Genomic DNA, 24993 nt, shown 5'->3' with positions numbered 1-24993 from the left:
CCCAGAGTATTAAAGCTATTCTAATTATGTTTGGTTTTACAAACCAGTACATAAATTCCATTACAATTCAAGAGAGATCTCTTTGGAGCTGATCCAAAATCCAAAAGATCCAAAATTTAGTGCCCAACAAATTCAAAGCCATCTTTCAAGCAACCAGAACTCATCTGGGAATTGAGGGTTCTAGCACTGTGTGAATCTAATCACACCTATTACATGTGACAGGAGGACTTGACAAAGTCCCTGTTGCGAACTTTGGAGAGCCACTTCCAGAATTGACAATAATGAGCTAGAGAGAACAATGGTCTGACTCAGTACAAGGCAGTTTTATACGTTCCTGTGATATCCACAAATGCCAAAGGCACTAACAACCCATCTAAATGTTGATATTTCTGTCCATATTTTTGGGTCCCAGTCTCTGGTAACGCTATGGTCTCAATTTTTGCTTTTTTTGAATGTCTTATATTAACACTGCGCCGTTATTTAAGTCTCATCTGTATCCCATGTCTATGCAAGTCTGAGTTGGGGGGGTCAGGGTGATAGATGGCAATGACCTTGTAGAACATGTAAATGCACACTGACAAACATTAAACGCTATATAATGCACAGCCTGACATTTCATATATTGGTGATGCTCATTTTGAACCAGCGGTAATTGTTCTACAATTGTGTGCATTTTCCTATCTTATGCTTAAAAAAAGAAAAAAAAACTTTCTTGTTATTAAAGCATTATCAGGCAGGCATTGAAGAAGTCAATATAGCAGATGAAGCAGAACTTTCATCAACATGTAATACGCTGTACTTGATGCAAAAATAAGGGTATTTAATGCATGTCCTTGTTTTTATCTGTGAAATGTTGGAGGGAACGGATGTCTCATATGTCTGCAACCTTTGCACCAGGCAAGTTGACACAGGCAAATTCTATCACAAACATGAAACTAGTATCACCGTGCTCTCTTTTTAGTGAGAAGTATCCAGATAAGAAAAACCATCACATGATTTGACTGTCTCTTTACTGATCTAGTAAAAAAAAAAAATCCTAAGAATTATTTGAGAAAATACTCCAGACCAGTGTTTCTCAAACTGTAGGTCGGGACCCACTAGGTGGGTTGTGAGCCAATTTCAGGTGGGTTCCCATTCATTTCCATATTTTATTTTTAATAAATTAGACTTGATGCTACCAGGTATGTGAATGCATTTGGGGAAATGTTATAGACCTATACTTTTAACAAGCTACTATGTATATTCTTTTAACAATGACAGTTAATGGGACTTACTCCAGGGTAAGTGCGGGTAAGATTGCCGCCTAGGATTGTTAAAAAATTTTCTGCTTGATGATGTCACTTCCAGTCATGACATCACTTCTGGTGGGTCCTGACAGATTCTCATTCTAAAAAGTGGGTCCTGGTGCTAAATATGTGAGAACCACTGGTCCAGACTATCAATTTATGAACAGGAACTGTACTGTATAACCTTCAAACTGATAAAGCAGTCACCTTCCTCTTCCAAGCTGAATGCCTGTACAACTAAAGAAAAGTAAGGAACAGCACAGATTGCTTGCTCACTTTTGCACATCACAGAAATCATTCTCCTCTTCATGCAATACTAAGAATGGAATAATTGCAACAGATCAGGTTCCAGCTCCAGATAAGCTTGCACTAGCAAATGTGTGAAGAGCAATGCCTTGTCATGCCCATTTCCTCAGGTACAAGGGTAAAGATGAGCAGCAGCTCATCAGAATGCGAATGCTGGCGTTTAATGAGAATTGTGAAGGAGGGGTGAGTAAAGGATCCCAAGAGATTCAGTGTAGTGGTATGGGTCTGATAAGAAAGTATGAGTAAAAAAACTGATAGCTTGACCAAAACAGTTTCTCTAATAAATATCCTTTAAGCCAGGGGTGCTCAATAGGTGGATCGTGATCTACCGGTAGATCGCAAGGCAAAATGAGTAGATTGCGGAGTGCCGACCCCCCCCTTCAGGTGCCTCTGGGAGGAAACGCCGGGAGTAAGGCCCATTGTACTCAATGGGGCTTACTCCCAGGTAAGTGTGGCTAGGATTGCAGCCTCACAGCCTAATCCTAAGCATGTCTACTCAGGAGTAAGTCCTGTTATACTCAGTGGGGCTCAAGGTACACCAACATACATTGTACACATAAATGTTATATGTTATGATGGCGCGAACATTCTAAAAAAAAACTCTGGTAGATCTGCGGGCCTTGCTGGGTTTCAAAGTAGCTCTCAAGCCAAAAAAGTGTGAGCACCCCTGCTTTAAGCCATTTCTGCCCAACATTGCATATTCGCAACAGGGATCAAACATGTACACCTGTGGGTTGAAATGGGTTAATGCATTCAATAAACATTACCCATCTACAGTTTCATGAAATTCCATGATTCCAAATTCCATCAGCAAAGAAAAAATGTCTAAGCCCTGATAGTTACAATGTAGACACTAACCAGATTCCTTTGTAACTATAGTTTGCAAACTCTTTCAAGTTCATTTTCAAATAGTTAAGAGAGGAAATCTGGCTAACATTGAAACCAATGTAATGTTGCTACAGCAAAATTAAAACAAACTGTGTAAAAGAGGGGAAATTCATGCAGGGGGGCAGGAATTTTGCAAGCGTGAGGTGAGCTCTCCCAACCACAGTTATGAAATCAGGAATATTAATCTCCAAGCGATCAGGGGAACAGCAGAAGATTGATCGATCATATTTCCCAGTCAGAAAGCCACACATTACAGCTAGTCATGACTGGCAAATGGTTGGCAACCTTCAGTCTCGAAAGACTATGGTATAAGCCTACAGCTCCCAGTATTCCCAGAAAGTCTCCCATCCAAGTACTAACCAGACTGGCAAGACAATTCTTTTCCAAACTTTAAAAATTCAGAAACCAGATTGCAAGGTCATGATAATCTAGTCATACAGTACAACAAGAAGGCTTATACTTTCATGAATTACAGTTTTCAAGTGCAGCAGAGCACATGGACTGAGTTTTTAAGTAGAAAGCTTTACAATGGACACTGTTCTTAAAACTCCAGTTTATGAGCCAGGAGAAATGAAAACTAAAGTTGGAATTAGTCCATTTAATGCAGGGGCTTAGTGCAAAAGTATTTCACTTCTGGCTACCAGCTGTACATTTCAGGTTGCAAATGTACACACACATGAAAGTTTGCAAATCATCCAGGAGACACACTCTCCCAAAGTCCAGATGAAGCAGAGCAGACTCGTCAAAGTCAAGTGATTCACATATAGTTGCATAATTGTATCTTTATGATTTTAAAAAACCAATTAGTTTTTTGCAGCACCAGCTAGGCAGATCCTACCACTCAAGGCATTTTCACAAACATCACATATGGCTTTGTATAATACCCCCTTCTAATGTCAGCACAAACTCTCACCCAATTTTATTTTCAAAGATATGGGATACATATGTTACTTCATTCTCTTTGAATTGAACCAAGAGAAATGCAAAAAAAGGTAGCACAAGGAACACTGTCATTCTTGAATAATTTATGGGTTAGAGCCCAGTCCTGAGCTCAATGTGCCAGCTTACCACCAGTGCGCACTGTTGCAAATGTGCTGTTTGCGAGTGCCCGTGTTAGCCCAGCACTGGCCGGTGCTGGGTGGGCACCTGGCCTCTGCCACTGGAGAGGAAAGCGTGGAGAGGAAAGCGTGGGAGGGGAGGGGAGGCATTCTGGGGAGGGGGGAGACAGGGAGGAAGGAGGGAGGAGAGGGCGGGAGTGGAGAGGGAGGGAGGCGGGACCAGTGGAGTGACGCTCAGCACCTGACACGAAGGTTCTTACTTCACCGCCGACCTTTCGGTCAGCGGAGAATCAAGTAGCCCCATTGTGGAGCTACTGCCTTTACCCAGCGGAAGGGGACAAAAGTGCCACCCGTGGCTGCCATGGGAGTGCAGGATGCGGCAGTTAGTCCTCAGTGAGCTAGCTGTTTGTATACAGAGGGCATGTAGATGCCTAATCTCCACAAAGCCTGTCTTAAGGTTATCACACCTAGCCTGCGATCATGCTCTAGGGCAGGGGTGCCCAAACCCCGGCCCGGGGGCCACTTGCGGCCCTCAAGGCCTCTCAATGCGGCCCTCAGGGAGCCCCCAGTCTCCAATGAGCCTCTGGCCCTCCGGAGATTTGTTGAAGCCTGCACTGGCCCAACACAACTTCTCTCAGTGTGAGGGCGACTGTTTGACCTCTTGTGTGAGCTGTGGGATGAGAGCTCCCTTCACTGCTTGCTCTTTCACATCTGTGACGCAGCAGCGGCAGCAAAGGAAAGGCCAGCCTTGCTTTGTACAAGGCCTTTTATAGGCATTGAGCTATTGCAAGACCTTCATTCATTCATATAAGTTCATCTTTAATATATTCATTTATGTAAACTTATGTAAATTTATTCACATTTAAAATGTAAATTAATTCTTTTTTCCCCCGGCCCCCGACTCTGTGTCAGAGAGCTGATGTTGCCCTCCTGCCAAAAACTTTGGACACCCCTGCTCTAGGGCTTGGATTTGGCGATATCAACCAAAATAAACCTGAACGAACAGTTTGTTGCATCCATCCTAAACCTCTGAAAAACAACATTGGCCAAGAAACTGTATTTATTTTCAAAATATCCTGATTTCTGCCTTAAATGTATTTTATTGATCAACACAAACTCAGCCAAGCATGAGCTTGAACAATTATGAACAGTGAACAAATGCAAAGAAAAAGAAGTGAAGACCAGTGAAAACTGTTTGATAGAAAGAGGAATCCTATGTGCACAATCACATTATAACAAATCCCTAAATTAACATGTTTGGAAAAGTTTATATGCAGTTCAACACATGAAAAGGCTTGCTGTAGTCTTCGAACAGATTTTGGGCCAAATGCGAGTTAGCCGGCTTGCTTATTTTTTTTTAAAGCACATTCTTCTGTTCTATAAATCTGAAAAGCAACTGGACACCCAAGTCCTGTGAAGTAGCTACAAAAAAAATAATATCAGAAACTAGTTCCATCACAAGTGTTCAGAAGCATTTCCTTTTGCCAAAAACATGTGGTTTTCAAAAATGCTCAACTGTCTCCTCTAGTTCTTTTCAGTATACTCAATATATGTGTGTGCCTTGGTGCCTATGTTTAGAAATCAAATGACCTGCATAGCACCCTGTAAAATTTTGCAAGCTAGAAAAAGAATATTTTAAAAAAAGATATTGCTTCTCCACCCTGGAGTATTTGTAACATAGTTATATAATTATCCCTCCAAAAAAGACACTGAAATGATAAACCCTTCAATTTATACTACTTCTTTTGAAAGAAACTATAGTACACAACTATAGCTTTAAATCCACACCCAGTTATCACCTCAACGACAAACAGCTTGTTACATGCAAATACAGGTAACAAAGTCTTTTAAAAATATGACACAAAGCCTCAGAAGGCTGCAATTTTGAACAGAGGAACAGATGAGTGTGTGTGTTCCAGATACTATACCTGCATGCATACCTGGAACCCCATGGAGGAATAAGCTGGAAAGGCTCTCTTGAGCCAAGAGAGGGTGATGGGGAAAGGCTTAAATGCTCCAATGGCCTCCATAGCTTTTGCCATTAAAAACCATGCCCCCTAGGTTCAAGAGTGTGTGCATGTGTGGGCATGCACATATGCCAATTGATGCTAAAACAGAACAAGAATACTGAACTCGGCACTAAAGACTAAAGAGAAAAAGATATGAATCCAACAGTGAAGTGCTTATATTTCTGAGACCAAACTTAGTTTTGGTTCTGTCTTTACTATTTGCCTCATGGAGGCAATTAGGCTGCAATCCTAACCACACTTTCCTGAGAGTAAACCCCACTGAACAAAGTAGGACTTACTTCTGAGTAGACCTGGTTAGGATTGTGCCCTTAGTCACATAAAGCTTCACAAATAACACAGGCCTACAAAATTGAGGGTCAGAAAGGTTTTTTCCCAAACTTTATGGTAGTTTGATATGAATTTGGGGTGCCGATTCCAAAAATGGCCTCCGTTTTGCCCTATTGCATCTAGTTTTGGAGATACAGTATAGACTCATTAGTGAATGGTTCAAGCAGCTTCCTTATGAGGAAGCTGCTTGAACCATTCACTAAAGAGGCCATGCCATGTCTCCAAAACTAGATGTGATAGGGCAAAATGGATGCCATTTTTGGGATCGGCATCCCAAATATACCCAGGAATTGGTGTGACATTTAAGGAAGCAAAATGTGTGTTAGCCTGTGTAATTAAAACCTGCAGCTCTAAGTTTTTTTGCTGCATGATGCCGGAAGGGGGAAGGACTGAGAGAGAGGGAGACAGAGAGGTCAGAAACAATTTTGTCAGTTTAGAACTAATGTTGACATTGAACGTATGCTGTAAAAATTTAAGTTTTTACTCTTAACAATTTAGCATTAGTCTAACACCTCCTCTCAGCTTCTGTCTTGGTTAGTTCCACTGAATCTCCCCACCACCAATCTAGCTCTAAAGGATTTTAAGAGCTAAATGAAGGAGTTTTTATACACTACAGTTTTGCATGAGACATTATCTCTAACACAGCCCAATAAGCATGACCAGAATGACTTCTTTGTCATCATCCACTTGCAGGCAGACTGGAATGGAAAACATTCTAGAACCAGCATGCCTATTTCTCATACTGCTGTGTAGCATACAAGATTCCCAAGTATGAGGCAGTAGCAATGACCAAGGTGATGTATAATCAGCATAAGTATCTCTCAGTCATTTCTATTTGACCCCTAACTACTCAACAAACTCACTAGTTTTGCTCAGTTTAGTGAGCTTACTGGGAGGCCAATTCGAGGCATATCTATGCAGAAGTAAGTTCCATTATAGTCAATAGGGTTTACTCCCAGGTAAGTGTGGATAGGATTGCACAGTCCCAGTGCAGCTGGGAATTTCCCCAAAATGTACTGCCCCCCCCCCACGTAGCATCACTGGAATCTGAGATATTTGGGAAGGAGGAATTAAAAACCTCTCTTTTTAGGTAAAATGATCCCCAAAATGTATTGCCCCAAATCCACAAACTGTCTCTTTCTTTTAAAAAGCTTTACCAAGTTACCAAAACAGGGTAATTTTTTTTTGTTTTGGATTATAGGCGATGGCAATAAGGGCCTGTAGTGCTAAGGAAATGCAAGAACCTTCCAACCTCAGTTTCAAGAATTCCTCATACTAAGGCTTTGTTGCTGGACAACAGCCTATGTGGATATAAAAGCTTCTACCTGAGTTCTAGATTCCAATTCCAGGATCTGCATGCTAATCTCTTCTGTTTTGCCTCCTTCTCTTCAGATGTCTCACTGAGTAATATAAGATTCTCCAAATATCGCTGGAGCAAACAGAAGATTTCACCAAGAGAATTTTTCAAGTGCCTAATTATTTTTATTTCTTTATCACTGAACCAATTACCAATTTTTCTGCTCAGAGATCTGGTTCAGGTTTAAAGTAACCAAGGGCCCAACCCAATCCAACGTTCCAGCACTGATGTAGCTGTACAAATGGGACATGCACTGCATCCTGTGGCAAGGATGCAGTCTCAGAGGCCTCCCCAAGGTAAAGGAACATTTGTAAAGGAACATTTGTTCCTTTACTTAGGGGGGCTGCATCAGCACTAGAAAACTGTATAGCATTGGGCCTCAAGTAATTTTCAGTTCAGGTTCTGTTCTGCTTTATGGAGGAAAAAACAAGCATATACTTTTTGAACAGATTTTGGGGGCTCGGCTCACCAATATTGTTAGAAATAACAAACAAGGATCTTCAATATGTTATTTTTGCCCAGCTTTAAAACTTTATAAGGAATTATGCAGGACAGTTTAATCATGCTTCAATACTTTTCTCAAACCTTCTCTAGTTAGTGTTCAGTCTTCACTAAATGCTTTAAAACTAGCACTGAACCCTAAGTCAGGTCAAGGTTATCAACACAGAAATGACCACTCAAACTCCAAGCTATTTAAAAGATTATTCCCATTAATTTTAAATTATGTTTTTTTACAATGGTTTCAAACCATTAACTCCACTGTTTTGTCTAGTGTCAAATTTTACTTTCTGGACTGGTAACACCATTATTCAGCTATTACACCATGTTGGAATGAAAAGGGGAACTACGTGATAAATTATACCACCATATTTGCATATTCAAACAGAACAGTTAGAGAACTGAATTGAGGAAGGAAAGGTCTAGTGCCTGGGACAAACAAAATTTGAGGAAAAGATAAGTTGGAAACTGGCATTAAAAAATTAGCCTACAAGGAAATTAAGAATTCATTTTCATTCCTGTAAGCAGAACACATAATCCCTATTATGTTCACAGCACTCCAGTCCAGATGTAATGGGAAACTATCATTTCCTGCTATGTGAAAAAAGCTGTGAGCCATTAACTGTAGTCGCCACTACATCCTCTCTCACAATCAGAAGAGGATGAGAGCAAATATCTTTGCTTTAAAGGAAACCATAATACCACCAAGGACTAGGAAACTGTACTTTTGGTAAGAACATACAGTTGTTCTGTGCGAAATTACATCCATGAGCCCATCTGTGAGTTTCAAATCACGTGGCAATTGCAACCACACATTCACTCCAATCCTGGGGTTCATCTATGGAAAAACACTGTGCTAGTCCCTTCTCTAGATAGGTCAATTATCCTTCAGCTGTCTCCCTGTGTCTGCGCATACCCCAGAAGAACTTGCTTGCCAAAAGGGACGTACGTTTCTTCCTGAGGGTTTACCCTTTGGAGGCAGCAAATGTCTTTGAGCCCAATTGTGGGCTCGGCGCACTGGCTCCCTGCCAGCACACACGGTTGTAAATGTGCCATAAGGCACGTTTGTGGGCCCGACCACCAGGCGAGTGCCGGTGGTAGCCCAGCGCTGGCTGACGCCGGGCGGGTACCCGATCTCTGCTGCTCAGAGAGGTAAGCAGGGTGTGGGGGGAAGGCGGGGAGAAGGCATTCCTGGGGGGGGAGGCAAGCAGAGGGCAGGTGGGGGCAGGGAGGAGGCATTACAGGGAGGCGGGGAAGGCATGCCAGGGGGAGTGAGTGAGGCGGGACCAGTGGAGCAACACTCCACTGGATCCAAAGCCTCCATGCTGGGCTCGCTGCCCAACACGGAGGCACTAGATTCACCGCCGACCTTTTCATTGGTTCATTTCAAAGGTAGTAACCTTTTCAATGGAGCCCCTTTGTGGGGCTACTCCATTTACCGGGGGAAGGAGATGAAAGTCCCCTTCTCCCAAAGAGCTGCAGCAGCTGCCTGAAGTGCGCAGGATGCAGCGGCAGACATTTTCGGCGGCGCCACAACCACACGCCCTGGACAGCTCAGGATTGGGCTGTCAGTCCTACAAACCTCCCCTGGAGACACTGCTTCCCAATTCCATAGCCCTGTGGGAAGGTTGTGGCCAAGCAAACCCCACAGCCTAACACCATGCTTTCTTCTCCTGCTCCAGAGCAAGAGAGGGAGACGTGCAGCAGGTAGGGAGGCTCTGAATGAAGTGACCAAAACAGCAGCTTGGCAAGCAAAGCCAATAATTGTGGGACACTGAGGCAAGCAGAGTTTCAGATTTCAAGATTTAAGACCTCAGAGCTGAAATACGTTTTTAAATAAATAAAAAAAGAACATTAGTGAACAATATTCTATTGAAGTAAAATATATAGCACATGCTTGGGTTCAGCAGGGAAGGAAAAAGAAGTAAGGGTAGCACATTTACATAGTGGTAAAATACAACTGATTAGGAAAAGAAACAACATTCCTAGCATTGCTTAGAAATAAAAGTTACGAAGCAGCACAAATCGGGTAGCAAGTACATGACCTGGCACCTCTGTGAAACAGCTATTTTGTTTGCGTTGGCAATCAAAAGCATTTCTAAATACCATCAAGTGCTTGGCTCAGAAGCCCTTGTCCAAAAGAGCAGATACAACTCAACTGTATTTTTACAAGCAAATAATTACTTAAGTTGGCTGGTCTTTCTTTGCCCATTTCTCTCAAATACATGAAGATGGGAGTTTTAATACTCGTTTGAAAGTTTTTTGTATTTTTTTTTTAAAAAAAGAAACTAAACTGGCACCTGACAAACCTTTTGACACAAGTCTGTTTAAGCAACAGGCGTTACCACCTGGAAGGCAAGTTTTCAAAAGCTAATAAAGAAAATTATACTTGCAGTTTTGCCAAATTAAACAGTACAGCTAATTTCACTGCAGCAATAGTTTACAAAAACCCCTAGCAAGTCTGACAACTTACGTACATACCTACCAATCTGAAAGAAAATTTTTTTTTAAAAGACCAGAAACCAAACAAGAATTACTGGCATCTGGAAGAGGAGGAGCCAACAGTGGACGAACGGACATTGTCCCCAGGAGCTCCTGGGAGACAGTTTGTTTTCCCCCAAATACTGCAGGTCTGAAGAGGACCTGAAGATCTTTGTTAGGAGAGACAAGATCTTCATCGTGCAGGTATCTGGAAAACTGACAGCTCAACGGGGGGGGGGGGGCTTTCTTCTCAGAGGAATCTAACCATTTGTGACAGTATTGGGGGAGGTGCAGTGATCTGCAATCAAGCTGCTGGCTCCGTGCTGAGATGTCATATGGAGGAAGAAAAAAAAACATGAAGTGTAAAGTTTAAGCTGGAAATTTAAGATAAATAAGTGTTAATATTGTCCCCGGCTCTGATTGACTGATTTGGCTAAAAGCCCTGGATATATTGGAGACGTTAACGAGAGACTTTTTAAGGAGGTTGAAAGTGCTCTTTTTCTCTGTCGTGGAATAAATTGGTGGTGGATTATAATTACAACTATAACTCAGGTGTGAACTAAAATCCAGAATTATTCTTGGACATAATTGGATATAAATATAATTCTCATTAGACTTCAAAGAGCATTGTTTTCTCTGCACCACAGACGGTGAGACTGTTTTCTTCCGTTTTGTTTTTCTCTCCGTTAACCGCACTGGACTGTTATCTGCAAGAGGTATGTAAGGAATGCGGACGGCAGAGTAGTAATGACATGGTGGAAGTGAGGAGAATAATATGTTGTGGACATCTAGTGGACTAGAAAGAAATTGCAAAATGGACTCTGTTCCAGAAATGTGGATACAGAAAATCTTGATTAATACAGATTGCTTGTTATGGAGTGACAACAGCTGAATTGATCCTCGCATATTCAAGCCAGTCTGGAGACTCTTTCCCAACATCTGTAAGAAACAATTTGAAGATCTGAAGAAACAAGTAGAAGATAAACAAGAGAGTGAAAAAGCGGACAAGGAGGAAAATCAACAGGGTTGATCAACAGGACGAAGAAGAGGCGCTGATGGAGATTAAGATGGACAGAGTAACAGGAGTGCACAAATCACAAAATTTGTTGGAACAAGAAGGAGAAAATATATCTCAGTTAACTGGAAGAATGAACACACCCTATATAAGAAAGTGTGGATTTATCAGATTCTGTTATAGCGATAAATTATTAAAGATATTACAAGAGAAAAAATGGAGAGTAAGAAAGAAAAAGAACCCTGAAGGGTAATCTGAGGGTTAAAGAAAATTGGAGGATTTATTCAGCTAATAACAATGATCCAAATTTACTTGAAGAAAAAAAAAAGAATATATATGAAATTGATAAATATGAATTAGAATGTATTAAAAAATATAGCTGGAAATGTAAATGTGTGGAAGAATTGTTTTATATGTGGTTATTATGTCAAAGAAAAAAGTGTAATTAGATTGGAGAATTAGATTGGAGCTGAAATAGCTGAGGTGATAATTTTGGTAATTAGATTATTTTGTTTTAATATTAATGAGCAATTGAAGTTAGTTTACGCTTGGTAGAAAGTGAATATTTAGAAAATATAGTATAGGGCATTAGCGAAAATTTATTGTATATTATATAAATAAATTGATAAATCAATAAAAGGTAGAAATAGATGAGTAAGTAGATTAGGAGATATAGTATGATTAAATAGTAATGGTATACGGTATTTAGCACTCCTAAGTGTATGTTACATGTTTGTATGTGTTAATAAAATAAATAAATATTTTTTAAAAAGAAGAATAACTGGCATCTTACTTCCTTAACTGAAAGTTGAACAAGACATTGGGTTTAGCACCCAAATACAGCTTCAGAAGAGAATCCTTGAATAAATTAAAGGACATGTCAAAGATTGCAAAGAATCAAACTATAGCATGCCATTAGAGGTACACTCAACTGGGAACAACAGCCAATCATGCCTTCCTGATCAGTATTCACACTTGACTATTTTTCAGTTAAGTACGTGTCTTAAATTGCAATATGTGAAGTGATGCTTAAATAGTACCATCCAGTGACAAATTTCAGGGCATCTGACTGCAATAAATGACATATCTCAGCATTCAAGAAATCATTTTCCCACAGCAAAGCTCTAGGAATTTTTTAAGAAATAAAATTTAGATTCTAACCTGTTATAAACAAATGCAAGACTGTATTGTTTAAACCATGTGCATGTATATCTAGACCCTTTACTTCAGTTTCTTAAGGAAGGTAAAAGTCTAGCTCTAAGCATCAATAATCAAAGTAGAAAGCCAACAAAAGCAGCCTAGACAATTATACAATGCTGGCTTAGTTTAAAGGTAAAACAAAACTCATAGCCCAATCCCAAAAATATTTTTATTAATATTATTGTTATTAATAATAACTTGCGCTGGTTCAGTCAGGCAGCTTGGCTGTATTCAGTGCAGGTTAGGAGGAAGCTAGAAGTCTATTTGGGGCAAAGGGATATTTTTTCCCTTTACCCCATGCTGAGCCCCAGCCTGTCCTATGGGGCACCTCAGATCAAACCAGTTGGCATTTTAAGCCTTGTTAATGATGGTCACCTAGTTCCAAACCCAAATTGGAAGAAGATAACCAGAATCCTCAAGAGCAGAAAGGGGTAATGACCCACAGTCTTCAGACCATGCACCCAACCCAGAAAACCAGAGCTTCCCAAACTGTGGTGTCACTCTGCCCCAGCCCAGGAAGCTCCATCACTGTTCCCTTAAGGGGCAAGGCGACTGTGCTAGCAGCACTGGTATTCCTGCACTAGCATCGTCACCTCCTCTCTCCTGCAACTACTTACAGCGACTCAAACTTTCCCAGAGAGTTTGGGAACTGCTGATAAAACCCTTACTGTTTTATATCTGCAAAAAGCCTACAGATTGCCATCTTAAAGTTTCTTGGATGATCCTTAAAGAACAGAATAAAGGCTGTTTCCTGGATTGGCAGATCCTGTCAGTAAGTTTGAAGAGAGTCTGGGCAATAAAGACTATAAGAATCCAATGATACCTTCTCCTTCTCCAATGAAGAATGCCCTTTGAAAGTAATATTGCAATCCTTTCTCTTGAGGTCCTAACAATAACCATTTTCAAGTTTAACAGCTATGTCTGCCCAGGGAAGGGACATTTTCTTTTCATCTCCATGAGCGTACAATGTTGTCTGCCAGACAGGCTCCAAAACAAGTTCAAAGGGAGGTGGGAATTAATCAGTACATGTTCTGAAATTAAGGGCAATTTTTGACCACTACATAAGTTTTGCAACAAAGATAATTACAAAATGTACTGACCTTTAAAACTCTCCATGGTTTAGCCCCACCCCTTATTACTCAATATATCCTTGAATTTGATCATTCTTTGCATCTCCAACACCCAAAACAAGGACTACTGCATGCTTATAAAACACTGCCCTTTCTTCTTCACACTTACACCTTCTTCTCTTACACCTTCTTACACAAGTAACTCTTACACCTTCTTCTCTTACACCTGAAACTTTCTCCCAGAATCAGTGTACAGTATTTTATCAGCCCTCTCCAGAGCTCTCCTAAACACCCACTTTTCCCATGTAGCCTAAATGTAATGAGGACTTTTTGTTGCATCGTAAAGGGCCCAAACATCTTTGAATAAATGTTGATAATGCAACATTTTCTATACAGAGGTAAGATATACAGTAGTAATAACTCATCTTACATAAGATTGTTTCAAGATTGCCACGATATTGTCACCTAACTAGCTTTGTCCATCACTATACATACAACTACATATTTCGTTCAGTTGTTAAAAATGGAGTTTACAGAATTCTGAATCTACGCTCGTAACGGAATAGTACAACCTTGTAAAGAAATTAAAAGCTAAGCCCTGATATGGATACTTTTACAGCATACTCACATATATTTCATTGTGATCAAAACGCTGTTTGAGATTACTGATAAAGGATTCCTCAGACAGAGGCTCCAGTAGCACCATATCACCAACCCCAATCATATTGTCCAGAAGCGACGTCTTCACCTCCATTTTTGCCATTTTTCTCCACTGCAGGAATAAAGCAGAAATAGAGGGATTAACTTTTAGTACAAAAATGCAGGTTACAAGAATGTAGTAATTCAAGTGACATTTCTAGCATATTACAAGGCACACAAAAAATATTTAGGAAAAGATTGCTCACGGCAGGCAGTGTAATCAAACATAGATATGGAACAGAAGTACTCAAGAGCACTGACTTCAAGGTCAGAAAACAACCATTTCCACTGTCTGAGTTTGTAGTATGGTTCTTATGAAAAAAAAAGTTTCTCAGGAAGGTCAAAGACACCAAAAGACAAGGCGCCAGGTCTCCTAAATTTATAAATTGTTGTGTTTTGGTTACACTGTTAGGCCATCTTAAAATACTGTTTTGCAAATGTACATAGATGAAATAAGGGCTATAAATGTATAATACAATGACAATCATATTTCTCAAGTAACTAGACTTCTACCTTTTAAAGACCTCTGAAACAAGGCAACATTTAACATCCTTTTTGAGGATTAGATCATCGGAGTATTGGGTTGATCAAAACTCAAAATTAAGATCTCTGCACCTTTAATTACACACATTGATGATGCAATTATAGTTATGGCACCTTGTCAAAATAATGGAATGGTCTCAAAAGCTGCTCTTGTGAGAATTTTTCCATCTACAAACATGGAGGAGATCCAACATGAAAAGGCTGACCAACTAGCCTTAGCAAAACAAGCCTGAAAATTTCCCATGAATCTTTAATGGTGTCTCTCTACATTTGAAGTCAATTCATTCTCAGTATTTCCCAAACACTGTGAAAGAAGTTTTCATGGTTCAAACATAGGGAGAGTTTCATTTTAAGTGGATGTGCATGTGCTGGGTATGCCCATGTACTGAAGAAATTATGGGGCATCCCAGATGCTTAGTCAGTTGCAGGTGATTAAGCAGCCAAGAATTACCAAAGTACTAGAATGACCTGCACAACACAAACCTCTATTGAAACAATAGAGGAATCCCAAAGGACACCACTGACTTGTGTAGGCTTGATAAAGTGATCAACAACTTAAGTGTTTCTCATACAAACGAAAAGAGCATTTTGAAGAGGAAGGCCAGAGAGAAAAAGAATGTGTTCCCAAGCAGACTGGTTTGTGGGAATACAACTCCAGTAAGCAAAGATCTAAACATATGCTCTTGGCTTACTAGCCAAGCTTTGATTTGTATCCCAACACACACATACATACACACCCTCTGAACAACACATGCACACATACACCAAATTCTCTCCATGGTACCAAAGTCCAAATTACACACTCCCGTGGTCCAGAATGAGTATATCAAATTGCCTCCAAGCACATGAAAAGTGGCATTCCTCTTCCACTGGATAAGTACAGGTATAGCCTAATTATCCACCTATTATAGGTGTATTATAGGTGTATAGGTATTATTAGGTATAGCCTAATTATACCTATTATTAGGTATAGATTTTTTTTACCTGCTGGTTTTATCTCAATGCAATGAGGAGGGCCCTTTCAATTAAAGGAAAAAAGTTGTTTAACAATATGTTCCTTGATGCAAGAGAGGGCAGCTGGCTGACAATCCATCAATCATTCTCTCTCAAGGGACTTAGAACAATTTTAATCCATAGCAAGTGACCCCTCCCTTCCCCCTGACATGTAAAAGAAAGCTAATCACTTTGCATGGGTGAAGAGAGGGGTCACTGGCTCCAGAGTGAAGTCTTTCAAAGCACCTGGAGAGAAACTGATGAATTGTCTAATGACTCTGTCCCACATCACAAAGGTCAGCAAGGCTGTTTTTAAATTGCCTAGCAAAGGGACATTGTTTTTTAAATGGATTTGCTTTAATGTGATTTTTGCCATCCACTTGAGTTCTGGGAATGGAACCCTCCTGTATAAAGGAGACTCAACCTGTATAGCCAGTCCTTCTTCAGAGTAAAATAGAAAAAAGAAGGGTTTTTAGAACAGCTGGCAATGATCTTCTACAAGTCTGAGAACTTCCATAATAAAATTTAATCTTGTTTCCTCCCTCACCAAGCCTCATCTAGGTCTTCACAAAAAAATTATTCTGTTTACCTCCTAACTCTCCAATTCTATTCCCCTAGTCAGCCCCTCCACTTTTGTACCCACCCAGACACAGGGTTTCATTTGTGCCACAGCAACTAATCACTAGGGCTTAAAAAGCTAGTGAGCACAATCCTTCCCTGCGCATGTGGAAGTTCACAATCAAGATGAAAACCTGGGTGAACACAAACTATTAAAGGAGCTCTATTCCCCCACCATATTTCTACCTTGTTTTTAGGTTACCCCAACCTCCTATTTAAACTAAATTTAACCTCGATTGTGGCATGCTGCATGATTATGCTCATATTGCCACCTTCTCTTCATTCAGGTTTCCCTTCCATAGTCTGCTCCTGACCCTGCACCATATATCAGCCTCTGCCTCTACATCTCCTTTTCTTAGCTTCTGCCCAGAGCTCAGTCTATTCCTGTGTCAAGTTTAAAAGAAGCCAAACCTATTTAACTCCTGTGTTAAAATCAAGCCAGACTGACAGTTATGAAGCGCAGCATCTGGGAGGGAAGAAAAACTAGTTTCCAAAGCAACTGAAAATATCATGTCAAGACACCATTCTAGTTTCATTACCTGACTGGAAAAACTGAACCAGTGCATGGTAAAAACCACCCCTACCTAGATGGCTACCCAGTTGTGTGCTCCAGACCACAAGTAACTATGTTCAAAGAGTACCTACTGCACAGCAGCGGCACAGACGGAACCTCCAGAATAGCCATTTTCAACCAGTGTGCTACGGCACATTAGTGTGCCACAAATGGTCCACAGGTGTGCCATGGGAAATTGAGAGAGGATCATTTATTAGAAGGGCCATCAGGAGATGTGATCCCCACACTGGAAGTACAGTGTATCTTGTCAATTGTCAAAAAACCAATAGTGTGCCTTGAGCATTTTTGAGTCTTATCAGAGTGCCGTGAGATGGAAAAGGTTGAAAGTCACTGCTCTAGAACATAGCCACAGAGTACAGTATTGAGGTTCCACTCTCTTCTGACTGTTTAGTTCTCAATTGTTAAGCAATATCTTCCTGAATTACTGTGGGAACGCAAAGTTCCACTTTTAACACAGTAACACTGATGAATAAATTGCTTTTGGATGTTCTAAAACATCTAGCTCACAGTTCTTTCCCTCCACTGTCCACAGTTACTATTTACAGTAGATTCTTAGAGCTAATCATTAACTTGGGTAGGATAGGACATTAATCTTAATATGCCCTTTGATGTTCTACTTTTACCTTTAATGAAGCTTTATAGTTAACTGGAAGAAGTACAGACTGCAATAACTATTCAACCATCAATACTTTAAAGTTCCATGATATGAATGCTCTGCAGGAAATAAGAAAATGCTGTAACAGAGGATCAAGTAAAATTATGTGACAAATTAAAAAAGCCACGTACTGGGCCAAAAGGAAGCCAGTGCGACTAAGTAGCGGTCAGTAATGCTATAAAAGTGATAACCTTGCCCAAATTAAGAGGAAAAAATGAGTTCTTCCTACAACAGCCTACAAGAACTGTGGCAAGGAAAGAATTTGAAAAGAAAATTGATGGCAATATAAAAAGATTAACAATAAAAATTGATGTCACAAGCAGAGCGTCAGTATGAGAGGTAGTGGGGACGAGGGCCTGTTAGACAAAGGAATAGGAAGAAACAGTAAAAGTTGACCAGGAAACAGAGGAGATGGGGAAACAAATATATTGAAATATTTACATTCGGAACAGTTTTCTTTGTACAAAACGTATCAGAGAAATCATGTCAAAGAACAGGGACTCAAAATAAGATTTTAATATGACCAGTAGAAATATTTATTTGTTTATTTAAAGAATGCATGTTCCACTATTCTCAAAAAGTGTAAGGATGTCCTACAACAATATTTAAAATTTACCATAAAAAATAGATTACAGTGTAAAACTCCCAAATTATTTAAGATTCCTTTGAAAGCAAAGTTAAGTTTTGGGGGGACCAGCTAAAGAATCAAATGCCTTTAAAAATTTAAACCATATTTAAACTGCTCTGGGTTCAAATAAGCCACAGAGATGAGGACTGACAAATCATGATTCTCCTGACCTATAAAGGAGGAAGCACATGGAAGCTTTTAAACCTGCATTCACAAACAAGGAAGCCAACCATGATTTGTTTGGTCATCTGAACTAGCCCAGACTGTGCTTGGTTAGCTCTTGAGAAGTTTGCAAAGATTTAATCACACTATAATAAACGCTGTTAGTGTCAATCATATTACCTCAGACCAGACTTGTACATAAATCCACAGAAGCCCATAGTTCATTCTGCACACACGCACACACACACATTAGTCATTTGTAGCTCCAAAGGGGAAACAAATATCTTGTCAAGCATCCCTACCCAGTCACCTGGAGTCTACTCATACCTGACTTGTGAGAGTGGCTATTGACAAGCTTGCTATCATTTACCAATTGTAATATTCCATCATTTGAACACAATACAGAAACAGAGCAAGAAATGGATGCTATTGTATTTACTACCATGACAATTTTATCCACACTTGTTCTGAATGCACACTGAACACACTGGGCTTTACTTCCAAGTAAGTATACAGGGCAGGAGGTTTGGTCTAGAGCAGGGGTGCCCAAACCCTGGCCCTGGGGCCACTTGTGGCCCTCAAGGCCTCTCAATGCGACCCTCAGGGAGCCCCTAGTCTCCAATGAGCCTCTGGCCCTCTGGAGATTTGTTGGAGCCCACACTGACCCAACGCAACTGCTCTCAGCATGAGGGCGACTGTTTGGCCTCTCGAGTGAGCTGTGGGATGAGGGCTCCCTCCACTGCTTGTTGTTTCACGACTGTGATGCAGTAGCAGCAGCAAAGGAAAGGCCAGCCTTGCTTTGTGCAAGGCCTTTTATAGGCCTTGAGCTATTGCAAGACCTTCATTCATTCATTCAAGTTCATCTTTAATATATTCATTTATGCAAATTTATTCAAATTTGAAATGTAAATTAATTCGGCCCCCAACACAGTGTCAGAGAGATGATATGGCCCTCCTGCCAAAAACTTTGGACACCCCTGGTCTAGAGCAAGGGTCTCCAAACCCCAGCCCGGGGGCCAGATGCGGCCTGTGGTGTGCCTCTATCCGGCCCACAGCCAGCCTCTGACCCCCTGAGAGCCTCTGGTCCAGTTGACCAAACACAACCAGAGTTGTGCTTGTGGGGTGGGGGAATGGGGGTCCATTTAAATGTGTGTGCTTTATTTCTTGGGCTGTGTTAGTGCTTGGAGAAATCCTGGGCATTTGAGCCCATTCATGCATTCATCTTGGTCATTCATCTAAGTTCCATCTCTAACATATTTATTTAAATTGTATATTTAATTTTTTTTTCCGGCCCTCGACACCATGCCAGGTATTTGATGCGGCCCTTCGGCCAAAAAATTTAGAGACCCCGGTCTAGAGGGTAGAGCCTCTGTTAGCCCGAAGATAACATCTGAAGGTGGCCAGTTCGAGGCCACTGGCAGCTCCGTGAATGGCAAGACAAGCAGCTGACAAGCTGAGCTGAGTTATTCCACCTGCTCTTTGGTGTGAGCAAAGAAGTGTCTTGGTTGCCCTTCAAGTGAGAGATGAAGGAGCTGCTTGTCTGGGAGGCAACTGGGTGCCAGACCAGATCATCAAAGATCCATCTGAAACGTCGTGTGGTTCTTGAAAGATAGAACCTTTCTGTTATTGTAAAAATCCCCTCAGGGGTTCAGAGATAGCCTGCCTATGTGAACTGCCTTGAATAAAGTCAGAAGAATAATCCGATGACCAGAAAGGCAGTATATAAATACCAGTATTATTATTATTATACAAAGAATTGGGCTCTACATAAACAGACTTTGAATACTTACACTCCTTCAGTGAACTGTTCCAAGTTGCTATTTCTTGCTATTTCTTTTTAAATTCTGAATTTAAATATATATTTAACCTGCATACACACACACACACACACAAAAATTCAAAATTTTTCTGGGGAAAAAAAGGCATTTTTTGAACTCAAAAAAGTTCATCTTGTTCATGGAATTCATTACATTGAACCAATATTAGAAAAGGATTTTCCAAGTTACATAAATCCAAATAAGGTCATTTGTGGCTTAATTTTTAGTCTGAAGCCATGTCTCTGTTTTTACCACTCAAAAATTACAAGCTACCTACCGTACTGAATGCATCACTCCAATGGAATTTCAAATGTGGACACAGCCAAACCATTATGCCTCATATTCCAACAGTACTAGACCAAAAGGGATATTGTACACAGCTAAATTATATCCTTCTACTCCAAACCCTTTAAAGCTACTTGCAGAGATTACGCCTGAAGTCTAGAAAGCTAGACTTTACAAGTGAGCTTAAATGTATAGGTTACTTTGAAATATTTTCAAGAAATAGTGTGCAAGGCAAATTACAGTCAAAAATCTTTGTATGCAGGTCTGCTAGACTGTTGCTCATCTTACAATATTTGTAATAAAACTGGAGGAAATGGAAGGCTTCAATAAAGTCAATGATGAATTCATCCAAGCCATCCCTTACACATGAATACAAGGCTGACGGATGGTGAGATGTGAGGGGGACACGTGGGCTCATATCCTGCCCCATACTGTGACCAGGGCCAAGGAAATGTATCATTCAAACAAACCTTGTATCAAACACATACTCTGTCAGTGGTGTTCAAGGTCCTTCCAATCATTAATAAAGCTAACAAATTACATCTTGAAAACAAGGCACGGCTTTTAATAAATGAATCAAAAAATGGTTTAGAGGTGTGCTATACTAGGTATGTCAAACATAAGGCCCTGTGGGCCGGATGCGGACCACGGAAGCTCTTTTTCCAGCCCTCGGGTACTCCCAGCACCACCATCAGCTGCTGAGCTGTGCTGAGGTATCACTGCTGAACGAGCAGCCCATGTGATAATTGGACTCTTCCATATCTTGAAAATATTATCAAGATTTGTATAGTTTATCTTGTCTTTTGCAGCTAATGAGTTGCTAAATGAGAAACATGACCTTATTTCTGGTCACAACCTATTAATGACCTCACTTCCTGCTTAATGACATTATTTCCAGCCTTCAGCAGGCATAATGAATGCTAGTCAATCCACTGTATGAAACGCGTTCAACACCCCTGTGCTATACCATTCTAACTAGTGGCCCAAACCTATTTGGACACTGTGACAATGGTGCACAGACACCTCAATCTCCTCTCCATTTTTGCCTCTCTACCAGCAGAGTTGTGCTGGTGTCGCAATGACACCAGCGTTGGTGTTGTAACGCTGTTGGTGCAGCGTTGGTGCAGTATTATTACAGTTGTGCCACTGAGCCTGGCACATCCATCAGAAGGTGGATTTCTGTACTGTCGATCCTATTCATATTTACTCAGAAGTACGCTCCCCTGAGTTCAAACAGATTGAAGCCTTAGGTTCAATCTTACACATACTTACCTGGAAGTAAGTCATACTGAACTAAATTAAACTTACTTTTGAGTAGACATGCACAGGATTGTGCGGCAAGTCAAGCATAATGTGCCAGATTAAGGTATGTTTTCCGAAGTCAAACAAATTCATTGTGACTATCAAAAGAAAAAGGTTATCTTTTGAATCAAGTCAAAGCACCATTTTAAAAAAAGTGGTTGCCATTTTAGCCCGTAACCTTATAGATAACCTTTTCTGGCAAACAGAATTAACAGAAGAACATTCTCAAAGATGTTTTATGTCAGTATTTATTTATTTTCCACATTTGACAAAGAGTATTTCCTACAAGTAAAATGCTCCAATATTTTATTTAACCTCCCTGGTGGAAGAAAGTCGCCTATATTATGTTTCTCATAAATTTAATAATGAAAAATGATCACACTTAACCTTGTATATCCATTTATTCTTGTTAAAATGTGCAAGTCAGATCCCTGTTTTGTGCTCTTTAATCGAGAATTGCAAGACTCAGTTCTGTGTTCCACAACAGGTGGAAAAAAAGTTTTTCCTCAATTAGATTTTCAGTTGGTGTGATCGCCCCAATGTCTAGCTTATCTAGCCTGAAAATACTGACAAAAGTGTGGGAGGAGACCCTCTCACTTTCACTTTATGAAAGCAATCATCCCCTATGCCTGCAGGGAAGCACAACTCAGACATGTTTTGCTCATGCAGCAATTAAAAGCAAACAGAAATACCAACTAATGCCATGTGAGTAGATAATCCATGAGCATATTAAATTTCAATCTTAGAAGAGAATCTGAAAATATTAGTTGCACCATTTTTGAGACAATGGGAACTGAGATTCAAAATCTGGTTGTAGTTTCCAATGTCTCAAAAGATATTGGTAAGTTCCTTTCCAATGCTCTCCTCTTTACTTATTAGTGAACGTTCTTCTCCACTTAGGGGGATTTGAAAACTTAGTTCCATACACATTATGATCCCATATCAGTCCCTATCTATTTGGCAGATGTTGTACCAGATGACCTATGGCAGATGTTGTACCTGGCTAAAAGACTTGAGATAACTAGAAACCAGTCTCTGATCTATTCAGGTTTGCAGAATAGAAGCTTTACAATTGACAATCTTCAGAAGACCTGAAAACAATCAAGTTTATCAGCAAAATCTGTTAAGAAAAGGCCTCTGTTAAAAGGCCTCTGCTCATTTCTGTTACATTTAGGGTGATCTTAAGATATAAAACTCAGGGTTCTACTACTTGGCTGAAGATATTTTGTCCTTCAGACGAAAAGGGCCATGGTTCAAAATATAGCAGGACAGCTTGACCACTCATATGTTCAAGCAGTCAACAGAATACTATATTACACTATGCAGTTTAAAAGTACACACTTTCACTAGTCAAGAGAAGATAAATATTTCTGACCAACCCACTTATCATGACATCTTTAATCATGCTAAAAAATGCAGGTCAAAACTTCCAATATATTTTGTTCAAAGGGCAAGGAGCCAACTATAAGCCTACTCATCTGTGCTACTGTACCACTTTAGAAAGCTAGTAGTGTCTTTTCAACATGCAGGTCTATTGTGAACATTTTGAGCTGGAGGTGCTTTCAAACAAAAGACATTCTCACACAACACACCAAATCCTGAATGTGCAAGTCAGACTGGACCTGAAAAGGATGCAATTTATAGTTACAGCAATACGATATATATATCGTAAATGCTGTATGATATATATATATATATAATCAGTAAATGTGAACAAGAAAAAATGCAATGGTTCATATTTAAATGTTCATTTTGCTTACATGTGTGTGTTTTAAAAACATGAAAGCACTCAGTTATTAAAAATAGATTCATTTGTAATATTACAAACCACAGGCATTCAAAGAATGAGCAAGCCACCAAAATGTGTTTTACATTTCTCTTCCTGATTTGTGCCCTTACAAGCTCCCAATAAATCATACTGCCAGAATGATTTTTTCTGGAAGTAGGGCCCACTGTCACACTTTGCCATATTCCCCTCAGGTGACAAGCTGTATGCATTTCATACAACTAAGTGCTGTCACTGGACCACTTGTGTATCCAATGAAACTGGGTACCAAGGAATTATCAAAGACATCCAAGGGAGAAGAAGAAAAACAGGGTCAGTGTCATTTGGCATGGTTTGGAAAACTTGCTTGCTAACCAGCTCTGTTCCTGGTAAGTAGCTGGCAGTAATGGTGGTGTTAACTTGCATACATGTGATTTCCCCCTCCCCATCAAGCCTCAGAAGACACGACTGAGGCAAAAACATTTCCCTCCAAAAGATGAATGGTCCAAATTAAAGCTCACTTCCAACAACTGCCGTAGTACCTACCGTATTTTTCGCTCCATAAGACGCACTTTTCCCACCCAAAAAAGTGGGGGGGAAAGTGTGTGCGTCTTATGGAGCGAATACTGCAAAAAAACAAACAAAAACTGTGGGTTGGAAACTGCCCGGCCGCCCCTTCTCCGCCCCTGGCCCCGCCCCCTGCCCGCTCGCTCTGCTCTGCTCTGCTCTGCTTCCCCGGGCAGTCAGAGGCTGAGCTGGCCGGGGGGCTCCTGCCTTCCCTCAGCGCCCACGCGGACTGTGGCAGCGCCAACGGAACGCAAGGGCGGTGCCGCCGCGCGCCCAAGCCTGCATGTCTACTCTGAGAAGTAAGTCTCAGAGTCAGTGGGGCTCACTCCCAGGAAAGCATGGGTGGGGTGGCAGTCTCGCTGCCCAATCCTGTGCAAGTGCATGCCTATTCTGAAGTAAGTCCCATTAGAGTGGGGGGGCTTACTCCCAGGAAAGCCTCTCTCCCCCCCCCCCCAAGCCTGGAGCATCACAACTTCTCTGCAACACAAACACTTTCCCCCCCTCTCACACACACAGGCTGCCCCCTTCTCTTACACACACAGATGCTCTGCCCCCCCACACACACACACTCACACAGCAGGGGAGGGGCGCTTTCACTCACCTCATCCAGCATCTGAATGTAAGCCCCCCCCCCCACCTGCCATCACAAATAAAAAACTGTCTCCTTGGTCAGAATGCCAGTGTTTGCTTATTGCACAAGCCCCAGTTCTCACCATAAATCCAGAGGTTTGTTGTGTCTTGAGAATTCAAGTAGTGGTTGGACTTTCCACTTGTTCATTTGTATTGGAATCACGGAAGAACTGGCAAGGAGGTAGATGTGGTGTCAGCAGTGGCCCCTTTAAGGGTAAGGCCTGGGCATCCAGCAGAGT

General features: G+C 40.8%; 1 protein-coding gene across 2 annotated transcripts in view; it reads right to left on the bottom strand.

The window, feature by feature from the left end:
• Positions 1–24993, bottom strand: part of MYO1B (myosin IB) — a 153809-nt gene that overhangs the window by 108571 nt on the left and 20245 nt on the right. For both annotated transcript variants that reach the window (XM_066635685.1, XM_066635693.1), the window contains exon 2: positions 14145–14288. In XM_066635685.1, the coding sequence (XP_066491782.1) occupies positions 14145–14279 (135 nt within the window). In that variant the 5' untranslated portion in view covers positions 14280–14288. The remainder of the gene's footprint in view (positions 1–14144; positions 14289–24993) is intronic.

This window comes from Tiliqua scincoides, chromosome 1 (genome assembly GCF_035046505.1).
Source record: "Tiliqua scincoides isolate rTilSci1 chromosome 1, rTilSci1.hap2, whole genome shotgun sequence".
NCBI classification, from domain to species: Eukaryota; Metazoa; Chordata; class Lepidosauria; order Squamata; family Scincidae; genus Tiliqua; species Tiliqua scincoides.
The sequence above is the reverse complement of the archived record's forward strand: the minus strand, read 5'-3'. Positions and strand labels throughout refer to the sequence as shown.